Raw genomic sequence first — 12,186 nt, forward strand, 5'->3', positions numbered from 1 at the left:
ACATTTAATGAATCAAGGATGATACAAATTTCAAACATGTCATTAGTCATCTGTGTTAGTTGCTTAGTCCCTCAGATACGACAGGTAATAACAGGGATAAAAATGGTTGAGACAACTGGTAATACAAGTTAAAATTTCTGTCTTTGGCCTGCAGGAGAATCCCAATCCCCACATAGCATTCCAGAAAGTGCCACGGCCCACCGAAGGCTCCCACTTGCGGGTTCACATCCTCCCATTCCCCCGGATCAATGAGTGCCGGGTACAGGAGCTGCTTCAGGAAGGCCTTGCAAGGAGTCAGGGTGCTCCCACTGCCACAAGGGGGGACAAGAAGTGTGTTGTTCCGGCAGGTCCTCCTGTTGGTACGTTTACTTGTTCCATGACTTCTACTGTTTCTCATGTTTTGAATGTGTGATCAGCATGGCTGCAATGTATTGTTCCCAAGAAAAATTCCAATTTGTTGGAACTTATTCAGAGAAGGGAAACCAAGCTGGTGAAGGGGCTAGAAAACAAGACATATGAGGAAGAGCTGGGGAAATTGGAGTCCTTTAGCCTGGAGAATAGGAGGCTGAGGTGAGACCTTCTCTGTCACTCTCTATTACTACCAGCACTTTCAGCCAGTCAAGGGAAAGGATGATTCCACTCTGCTCTGCACTAGTCTCACCTCAACCAGCCTTTGCAATTCTGCAGTGTAAGGACGTAAACCTATCAGAGAGCCTCCAAAGGAGGAGTACAAAGGTGGTGAAGGGTCTAGAGAGCAAGACGTATGAGGTCCTTGGTTTGCTCAAAACAGGGAAGGGGGATACTGAGGAAAGGACTTTATCTAAAATGTATCTACATATCCTTACCTAAGGATATAGGATATACATCTGCTCATATCTCCTATATATCCTTATATATCTCCTATATATCCTTATATATCATATCATATATGTATCATATCATATATGTATATGATATATCATACCGTATACATATCTCCTATATATCCTTACATATCTCCTATGTATCCTTATATAACTCCTTATATAGGAGCAGATGTAAAACATTTCTTCATTTGGTTTTAATGCCAGAAAAATTGTATTCACCATAATCGTATTGATCTGTCTGGATGATGGCATAAAAAAGTGTATTCAGTAACATGCAGTATACAGGAAGCTAGTAGAGCTTGAAAAATTATTCAAGGAGGGATTTAGAATTGCAGTTTATCATGGAAAATTAGATGACTGATCTCTGTTGAGTGTTGTCCTTCTCTACCCTTTTTCTTCAAAAAATGTATTGCAGTTGCATGGGCATGCTTAACTGACTAGGCAATGTCTCTTCAGAAATTCATTTTAGGATTTTAATAGGGCAAACATGACCCAGCAATGTCAAACTATTGCAAAAAAGACAAACATCTTAGTAGGATGTATAAACAGGAGTATAATCAGTGAACCCCCTGCAGAAATCCTTTCATTGTAGTCTGTATCCGTTTTTGGACACTGGAAGATCGTCTGCATTTTTGGTTGTGTTGGAGGGAGTCCAGAAAAAGGCAACAAGAATGACCAGTGGCCTGGAGAATGTGACATGTGTAGAGAGATGGAGAGTTGTTTAGACTAAAAATCAGAAGACTGAGGGGACACATAGTAACAGTCTTCAATTATGTAAGATGCTGTTAAAAAGAAGGGAATAATCTGTAGTGATAAGAATTAGGCCATGTAGTTACAGCACTGAAGTTATTTGTTAGGGAAAACTTGGTAAAATAGTGATTGTGAGGCATTTGAATGGATTTTTTGGGAAGCCAGAGTCTGCTATCACAGAACTTTGGGAACTTACTAGACAAACAAGAGGAATAATATAGAATTGATCCTGTCTTGGGACAGTGGGGATGAACTAGATGGCCCCTTGTGACCTATTTCTCTTTGGATTTGTGTAAGAGGATAAACTCCATTTACCTGCCATTGCTTTTGACTGCATCTTCAGATCTTATTGTCTTATCTGCTACTTATATGTTATGTTCTTTAAAAGTGTTTCCAGGCTAAGTGCAAGAAAAAGTTTCCTTTCTTACTGAGCATATATTTATGTCAAAACTTTACTTTTTTTCAAATAACTTTCACAGCCATATTCACAACTATCATTAGTGTCAATGTCTTTGTATACTAGGAGCTCATTATCTACAAAAAAAAAAAAAGGAACTATTCTGCATTTATAGTCTATTTACTAGATTCTCTCATTTTTTTCTTGAAATTCACAGCAGATCACCATGTTAAGAACATAATCTTTAGATCCCAGCAAATTTGAATCTAGAAAAGAGAATACATTTTTTGGGTTTTATTTCACGTCACTGGATTCTTGATATGGCTGAAGAATTCCTTTAGAACAAAATAGCTATCTCCTGCCTGATTTATCCTGTGAAATGTACAAAGCAATATGGTTTGTTTTGGAACAAGTGTGTATATGTATATATCAATTTCTATTTATTTATGTATTTCATTAGCATGTTAACTTCTGAAAATTGGAATCTTGTTATGCCTATAGAAAACCAACAGGAAACATCTACTGCTTTAGTTAAAAATCAGAGTGCTCTCATGCAGGTAGCATAGAAAAAAAACAGATTCTATGTTTGCATGTGTATATGCTTACTGATAGTGTTTGCTTAACAAAATAGAATGGAGCGCACATTGTTTATTTTTAAGAACTTTTGGTATTCTTTGTGACTGTTGCAGAATACATTCATACATGCGTATTCTTCTCTTTTTATGTTAGTTTCCATAATGGAAAAAGGAAGCACGGTTTTCAATAGTGCACAAAGGTTGGAAGTTGTTAGAAACTGCATCTCATTCATTTTTGAAAATAAATTTTTGGAGACTGAAAAGGTAATAAAATTAAATTTTAACTTTCCTAAATATGCATAAATTCTGTTAATGAACAAAATGGAGACTGATCTTGGCATAAATTATGTTTTGTAGTCTTACATTTCAAACTATTATTTTTGTCATTTAAGTGATGAAGTGATAAAATGAATAATCTCAGTGTAATCTTATGTGTAATATGAGGCAAATAAATTTGGCAACTTGAATGCATAAATTTGCTTATTTATACTGCCATTATGAATAGTATCGTCCACATGATTAATTTTTTTAAAGAATAATTGTGTACTGACTAATCATGTTGACACTGAGGCAAGTAAACAGAAGATATATACAAACATTCCACTATTTATCAGCCAATGTTCTTCCAAAATTTTCAGCCCAATTAATTCTGCTGTTTTTTAAAATCAGTAGTTTGATAGAATTCAGAGGTAGATATCAATATAGATAGATAGATAGATAGATACCAAAAAACCTCAGTTTTTTCTCAGATGTTTAAATTGTTAACACCCTTATTTTTTTACATTAAGATGCTGTCCCTTTTTTAGACTCTGCCCATAGAATTTTAATATTTCTATTCTAGAGTGACCACTCAGATACGTACTCAAACCTGATTATGCATCTGAAAATGGCCGTATAATTATTTTCAGAAATTTTTGGATTTCTCAGAATAGTTTCATCTGTATGTATCTGTGAGCTTGCATAAATCAAGATGTGAACCAAGAAACTCTAGTTTGCTAAGATAGCCTATCCAAATGCAGAGGAGAAAAATCCTAATAAAATGTGTAGCTCTCTTTAAAGAGTTTTGAATGCATGTGTTGCACAGTAGTTTTTAACCTCGTTCAATTTGCAGTCAACTAGAAAATTTCAGCAATATTTTCGGACCCTGCCTAGAAAAGTTGTCCTTTCATAATCAGCTGTCTTTTGTTGTTTATCTTTTGCTGTCTATTAAAACTACTCTAAAGGGACACAGTTGATAATCACTGAGGTAGCACTTGCTACATCGTTAAACTGTTGGTATAAATATTTTATTGGCCCTAATTTAGGGTAAACTTCATAGAAGTCTTGTGGCTCAGTGCTATGAGTGGTATGCATCGTTTAAAACCATTTGTCATTCACTGTTTATCAAAAAACCATGCTAGCTGGCCTTGATATGCGAACTTAAGACCTAGCCTGGCTGGTACAGATACAGAATGTGCTTTCATGCATAGTAATCCTTTTCTGATTTCCTGTTCATTTTGTGCCTTTCTATATTCACTTGTTTCCATTTAGAGATGCAGATGAGAGATGTTGTTTAATACACTAGGAAAGAAAACCAAGGTGGAAAGTAAAGATTATACTTATAGTCTGAATTTGCTTGAGTCTATTACATGAAAATTTGATATTCAAGTCTGAAAGGCATTCAGATACTGTGCGTACTATGACTTAATGTTTCCTGATAAAGAATATATGACACTCACTGTCTTGCAATTTCATGTTTGTGAAGTTAGATTTTCTTTTCTCCAGACCTTGCCTGCAGCTCTGAGAGCCCTGAAAGGAAAGGCAGCCCGGCACTGCCTGACACAGGAATTAGGCCTGCATGTTAAACAAAATCGAGCGATACTGGACCATCAGCAGTTTGACTACATAGTACGAATGATGAACTGTGCTTTGCAGGTACAGTGTGGGAAGGTTTGGTTCTTTGTCTTGTTGTTATTGTGATAAGCAAAAAATCGTTTATGGTAATGTAGAGAAGCAAAATAATTGAATTATAGGACCACATACTACAGTGAGGTGGCTGATATTAGGTGAGAGTGATTTAACACATTTTGTAGTTGGAAGGATAAAGGAGAAAATGCAAAGATCTATACTGATTCGCATAGTATGAAAAATAGAAAAGAAACTGTTTCAATTCTTATTAATTTAGATAGCATTTAGATTCAGAATTAAGTATTGGAGAGATTCATAATAGCTTTACGTACTTTTTTATGAATAGTGTTAACTTTTCTGGGTAGTTTTCAACTATAAGTTTCTAAAATGTGTAACACCTGCTGCACAGTTTAGCAAAAGGTAAGTTTTTCTTCTTCTTTGTCTCAAGTGCAAACATATTTCAGGAAAAAAATAAACCTTCCATTATTCATAGTTGTAGCTGTGCTTTTCTGTCATGTCAGAAACTCACTTTCTTTGGTGTTTCATTTAATCTATATAATTCTACAGATAATTTGCTGGTAAGTAAGTTATAAACTTTTTAGCAGGTAGCTATGAGAATAAAATACGTGTATGACTTCTTTTGATCTTCATTTGATTCATTGTTCTGATTTAACCATATGATAAATGTAATGTTGCACCTGCTATATATTCCGGAGTCATAGATTTTCCTTCAAACCAGAAAACAGAATTTTCTAGAAGTACCACAAATTTTGGTCCTACTCTAGAGGTAGTTCCGAGGAGGAAAAAAAAAAAATCAGAGTTTTAGACAATAGGAAGGAGATACAAATGTCTTTATTTGCCACATCTTAACAGATAGAAAATGCTGAGTTGAGGAAATTTTCTTTTCTGAGGACTTTTAACTTTTTTTTTCTTCTTTAACTTTTAATGAAATCAGCACTTGCAGTTTTTCTGTTTGTGAAATTAATGTTCACTCTAGACTGATTTTAGTCCTTCTGGGATCTTCAAATGTTCATAGAAATAAATGTCTGTAAAGTCATACTGAAGTAAAATGGAATGATTGTTATTTTTCTTAAAAAAATGTAGCAAAATTAACTCAAAATCATGCAGAGGAAACAAATATATGCATTAAGGAGGCACAGGGCGGGGTTATTTTTTCCCCCTTTTTTTTCTCTTTTTTTTTTTGTTTGTTTTTTTTTTTTGTATCATTGAAATGTAAGATGGAAATTTCCATTTCTCAGTAGTAAGCTTAGCCAATGTGAAAACATCTGAACTCCTGACACTGGGCAGCTAGTTAGTATTCACTACATCCACTTTTATGACATATGAAATTATTTATTAAGATAAAAGCTTGATTTATAATTTGTCTGTGCACTTTGTTCAAACTTTGGAACAATATGTAAATTATGTTCAAACTTTGGAACAATATGTAAATTATGACATTTTTGAAGCTTCTCTGTATCAGTTCAAGACAAAAATATATTATTAAGAAAATAAGTTTGTCCTTGCTGCAAAGAGTCTCAGCAAGTCAGCATTTTGCTGTAGAGGAATGAATCTTGTTAGCTGCAGGTCATGAGACCAAGGAGCTTAAACAGTGTCTATTAGAAAAATACAGAAACTTGATTTTAGAAATGTGATCACAACTGAAAATGTAGTCATGCTTTTATTTAGAATGCCAAATTAGTGATGATGGAATTTGGGGGGATTAGACTGCAATATTGCTTTAAGACCTCGCAGAACCATTGGAATTGTAGAAACTGTGTCCTTGAATGCCCCATCTCAGATTTTTTTTGTAAACATTATTGCTTTTTCCAATTGGTTTCTCCAAAATAGAAACAAATGTTGTTATTACCATGGGGCATATGGCAGCAAATATGAAAGCTTGAGGAAGGGGGGACCCAAGGGGCATAGGTGATAGTTTGGGCGCAGTCCTGGCGCTCAACTGGTCTTGCTGTACGTGGTGGGTTGAGCTGGAATGTGTATGCAGTACATCCCAGCTTGATGGTTTTCCCTGGGGAAAGAAACAGTTTCACCTGGCTCATTTCCTCATGAGATAGGAACTCTGAGGCTCCCCAGCCAGCAAACTTCTGCTACTGATAATGTGAATAATGTGTACAAATTGGTTGCTTCTGTATCTTTTGAACATGAAACTGTTGATTGGCATGTACAAAAATCTTTGTCTTACTGGGAACAGTACCATGTATTACAAAATCAGGAAGATTGCATTCTTACAGCTTATTGCTCATCTCTCCATTGCTGTTCAAGATTTTCCTGGTTTGTAGTGTTTGTAGTGTCAAGTTTTTTTGTGTGTTGCTTTTTTTTTTTTTTAATTGAATGCACTTGCTTGCTTTACTTGAGTCTATTAAAATAAAAGTCAAATACTTTTTCAGAACTTCTATCATTTCAGAACTTTTCATCAACCAAATGATGAAAAGTAGTATATTAACACAATGCTAGTGATAGTCCCACCATGTGTATTGTTGCTTGTTGCTAGTCTCTTTATATCTGGTGTGACATGTTTGCTGCCATAATGCTTGAAAATAGACTAAGATAGAGGAACAAAATACTCATAGCATTGCTTCAAGTTCGTAGCTGTTTTATTTCAGTGAAATATAAGTTATGTTGTAGTTCCCCAAGTATCTGATCTCTAACTATTTTGCAACTGGGAGGAAGGGAAGAAAAGGGTATTTCACTGCTTTCTGTTGAGATGACAAAACTTGTGCTTGCCAGATCTCTGGTGTTTGTCAACATAAGTCTCTCAGTCCAAGTGTGGCATTCTTTTCAACTATTCTTCTTTAGCCTATTTACAGTTTGAAACTAACAAGCAAGGCCCTGCTGCAAATTTTCAATAGGCCCATGGTATATGGAATTGTACAAGAAAACTTCAGATTAATTTACCTCCTTTATCAAGTGCAGAGTTGCATATCAAGCTGTATGGTAGATGTTAGACAGCTGTACAAACACTGTTAAGATAAGTTATGATGCAGTGAGTCAATACTACAGTGTGAAAAATGTGGTTTACTGTTTTCTGTTTCTGTTTGTGAAGTGCTGACCGTCTACTGCTGCTGAAATGCAAATGTAAGAGTTATTTCTGATCATTCGTAGTAATATAAAAATCAAAATGTCATGAAGATTCATTTAAGCTCACTCTCTTGGGGTTGAGTAGTCATTGGCCAAGTGCTAAAAACGTTACTTTCATTCTCTGAGTAAGAATTCTTCCCCTTACAAATCATGCATTCTGACAAGCATTTAAAGCAACCTGTACTACAGCAGCGGTTAGTATCTGTGATAGCAGAAGATAAATGTTATGTTCTTTCCCATATGTTATATAACTAAATTACTGTTAAAAGGCATTTATGTGAACATGTTGATTGACAACTTATTCGTACAGGTAGCAATATAATGTGAAAAATGTGAAAATCTTTCTTCAGAAATGGTTTCTGTGGTGTTTGCTTTCTGCTGTTGTGGTTACCTCAGAATAATTTCAACTACACACAAATTTCTATTTTAAGGTTTTCATTTTCTCTAATGAAATATTTTTCATTATTTTCACTTTTTTAGAAAAGGCTGCCAGAACTAATTCTTAAGGATCTAAAAAGGCTTTATGTTAGCAGAGGAGTCCTTTTGCTACATAATTACGTTTTGAGCAATAGGTTTTATTGTTAATGCAGATTAAGAAATAATGGCCAAAACCATGTTGAGGTCAATTTTTCATACTTAGCCATTAATTTTTCTCAGAATTCAGTTTTGCAAATACTGTCCAATAACAAGAAAGATTTTATTACTCCTAAGAGAAAATCAACCATGTGTGTGTCATATGATTCAAATTCTTGGCAATATAAAGGTTAAATGAACTAGCATTTCTCATATTTTATGTTGAAAACTACATTGCCAAACATCTTTCTTTGGAGGGTGATAGGAGGTCTCTCTTTCAGCCTTTTATTCCATGGCCTGCCATTTGTTACTTGGTTTGTGTTCCTGGAACCAAGCGCTTTCAGAAATGATGGTTGAACAGCAGCACTATTGTAAAGTATTTTAAGGTATTTCAAAACAGAGAAAGCATTTCACAAATTAAAATCCTCGCAGTTTGAGAAGGCTGTGCTTAACTCAATTAATCAGTTCTTAGCAACGAGATCTTTTCCATAGCCATGGCGTTATATAAATTACTGCATCCTGCTGTCCCCGGGTTTGGTGGGAATGCCTTTGTCTGGGAGTGGGGCAGCGGGGCTTCTCCTCAGGCAGTGACCCTGTGCAGTGGGCGCTGCTCTGTACCTGGCAGCTTCCAGTCCTTGCTTCTGGTAAGCTGAAGTAACTCTGACTTCTGCTCGATTTTATTATTTCAGTACAATTATTACAGGACAGGAGGGTGTTTTTGCTAATAAAAGTATCAGCGGAGATGCTTGAGTGCTGGCGCTGCTGGCTGCTGTGGCTGGTTGCCGCTTTGCTGTGGGGCTCTGAACCCTGGGATCAGCTGCGATTTTACATGGCATTTCCAAAGCAGTGTAGGCATTTTGGGGGAAAAATACAGAATATAGAGCATCCCAGTGGCAGATGGCTGATCTGCGGCGGTGTTGTGTTGTTTTCGGTCGGATCCTACATGGCTTGCAGATAGGTTAACTTGGATGTTGTGTTGAAAGCACATAGCTTCGTGGAGCTTGGCGTGGTATGCTCTGACTGCTCTTAAGTGTTCATTACTGTTAATTGCATCCTTGTGGTTGCTGCACATTTCTAATAACTCTGTGTTCTAAATGTTTTTGGTCATCTTGATGAAAAGCAGACATGTGCATGTATGCTACTCACTGTTGTAAATAAAATAAGTCTGGTTTAGGAATTGTGTTATACTACTCTGGAGCCTGTTCATGAAAGAGATGAAAGGTAAGTAGTTGGTTTTTTTTAAAGATGCTTCTTGATGTTTAAAAGGGTAGGCATTTTGCATAAAGCAACTTATGTGAAATCAGTGACTTCTGTTTTCACAAGTTTTCCATGTATTTCTTCCATCTTTTTATTAAATATAAAATATTTGTGTTTAGAATGTAATATATGTATATAATGTGTTTTTCATAACAAGGACATAATTCAATGTAGATTTGTGTATAATACTGTTAAGCGCACGTACATGCACTTCATCCATATTGTGTCACTTTTTATATACAGTAAGAAAGAAAATACGATGTAGTATTGATGTTCAGTACCCAATCATTGAAAATACTTCTGTGGCATCCCATATGGACGTGTGCAGTGGCTTTAGTTCAGTCTTTTGTTACTGAAGTGAAGGGCAAGAGTTCTTCTGTCTAACAAGGTCTCTCTGGTCTTCCACACATCGCATTCTTTCTTGGAAATTTGCATCAGAAAGTTGCCAGTCTGCTATAAAATAATCATATGTTATTTATTTGTCACATGCTGTCATTTCTAAAACAGAACATTATAATGTATTAGAAGTCTTCTAATCATTTGGTTGCTATGATGTTTGTATAACCTTTGGTTTAAACAATTGAAATGTTGGCTGCTTGTGTTCAAAAACTGAAGTGTGATGTTGAGATAAATACCATAAAGTACAGCCGAGTTCTGGGTTTTGTCAATATTTTGTGTAAACTTTCACAAATGCATTAATGTGACACAAAGTAATGAACATATGTGGCATTTTAGAATTTATTTATTTATTTATTTAAAGTAAAAAAAAAAAAGGCTTAAGGAGTAAATTTCATTACAGTAATAGGTGTATCTTTACCGTTACGTATAAAAAGAAATCTGTGCAAAGTTTTAGAACAACAACAACAACAAATTTTAGGCCGGATTTATGACCTATGTGAATTGGTTTTTAAGATGCGTGCAAAAATACCACTTATGTAAGGTTTGGTGAAGATTAGTAATTTCTTGCCATAAGCAGATGAGGAGTAGGGAGAAGAAGCTTTAGTATGTACTGAGGCAATGAAGTATTTAGAAGTAACTTCAGGTTATAGTCTAAAAGAAACAAACAACTTTGCTCCACTCCCCCCAGGCAGATTCTTCAGCTCTTAACTCCAAAACTCCACTTGGGAGCTGGGGATTGAAATTTCAGTGACACATTTAACAGTCTAAAATTTTACAGTGTTTATGAGAGTAGAAATAAAATTAGTTTCCTATGAAGATTACTTGTCTTTAGAGGACAAAATTAACTTACTTTGAAATTAATGCAAATTTCCCTGATTGTATAAACATAGTGAAAAACCCTTGCTTTTGCTGTTAATTGAGCAAATATCAATACAGAGAATGCATATGCCTAAATAAGTTGCATAGAATTGATATATAATACTCTCTATTCCTTCCAGGTGTATGGAACAGAGGAAAAAGGGTTTTTTTTGCAAGGGAGCACTTTTTATTTGTAAGTGAACATATGTTAACGTAGGCAAAACCCGTGGACTAAAATAGCCTCTAATTTACTGTTTTTGGGCCAAGCTAAGGATTCTAATTGATTTCACTGGAATTTATTCCATTTTATTTATGAACTTAAACAACAAAAAAACCAACCCACAATTTAAAGGAGAATACTTATTTTAATTGACTATTTTGGAGCCTTGCCTTTGTCGTTAGGGAATAGCTGAAATAGTAACCATATGTGGTTCTGTTTAAAAGCCACAGACCACAACTACAGTCCTGTTAACACAATTTGTTACTTAGCCTCTGAATTATATGTTTAAGTCATAGATTTAGGTCCTAGCTTGATTATGATAGATGGCTGTTACCTTCAGAATCTCCTATCCATTTCACCTCAGCCCCTACTGAGCTGATTGGTATGTAAAACATAGCTTCTGTGAAGAAAATTGACAGTAGGCTTGCAGTGTTTTATTTTTCACAACCTCTTGGGTGTAGTGGGCCAGCAGTGTTGCATGGATCAAAGACGTGAAAGCCATAATTACAGAGCATCAAAAACAGGATGCTGAGATGTATTCAACTTTATATTCCAATGAACTTTATAAAAGAGATTCAGGCTGCCATTTGCATATTATGCATGTTCATTGCAAAGAATTGCTCAAGGATGATTTGGTATAAAATACCATATAGCAAAGATATTAATTTTATGTAACTTCTAGTACCATAATGAAGGCAAAATGTACATATGAAAACAGTAGGCATCAGAATTGATTCACTTAAAATCAGTCGAGGAAACCATAATTGACTGCTCGTGAAAACTTGTCTTACGGACACGTGAAAGATCCTACCTGAAGTCTAATTGTCGTGCCCTTATTCATTCCTGGCTTCGCATCTGGGGGCATCCTGGGCTTTCAAGTAAGAACAGGTGTACTAAAATAAATGATATTCTGATTATCCAAAAATTCACTTTCAGTAGCCTATTTGAAATTCGTCTCTTTTGAGGTCACTTTGGAAACTCGGCAGAGAACTGCCTGTTCTTCAATATGTTTTTCCACAAGAACTTGGGAAAAATAGTGAACCACTCAAAAAGCTTCTGGGTGCAGAAATAAATTCTTTTGGATGTCACTATCTATTCAGACTTATCATTCTCTACTAATACTATTAAATATTGTGATTGTTTTAGAGCTGAGAGTTAGGACTTATTAGGGAGAGATCTTTTTTTGCTATGTCTGGTTAAACCAAGTCATATTTAATGAATGCACCTAAGTCAACGTGTTTTCTAGATGTATGTTTCTTCCACAATAGTTTTAAAACTTCTAGCTTCACTTACAGATATATACAT

The 12,186-nt window shown here is 35.3% G+C and overlaps 1 protein-coding gene across 5 annotated transcripts in view; it reads left to right on the top strand.

The window, feature by feature from the left end:
* Positions 1–12,186, top strand: part of SBF2 (SET binding factor 2) — a 237,691-nt gene that overhangs the window by 144,982 nt on the left and 80,523 nt on the right. For all 5 annotated transcript variants that reach the window (XM_048948353.1, XM_048948355.1, XM_048948356.1 and 2 more), the window contains exons 14-16: positions 155–359; positions 2,743–2,852; positions 4,353–4,502. In XM_048948353.1, coding sequence (XP_048804310.1) covers positions 155–359; positions 2,743–2,852; positions 4,353–4,502 — 465 coding nt within the window. The remainder of the gene's footprint in view (positions 1–154; positions 360–2,742; positions 2,853–4,352; positions 4,503–12,186) is intronic.

Source organism: Lagopus muta, chromosome 6 (assembly GCF_023343835.1).
Source record: "Lagopus muta isolate bLagMut1 chromosome 6, bLagMut1 primary, whole genome shotgun sequence".
Classification (NCBI taxonomy): domain Eukaryota; kingdom Metazoa; phylum Chordata; class Aves; order Galliformes; family Phasianidae; genus Lagopus; species Lagopus muta.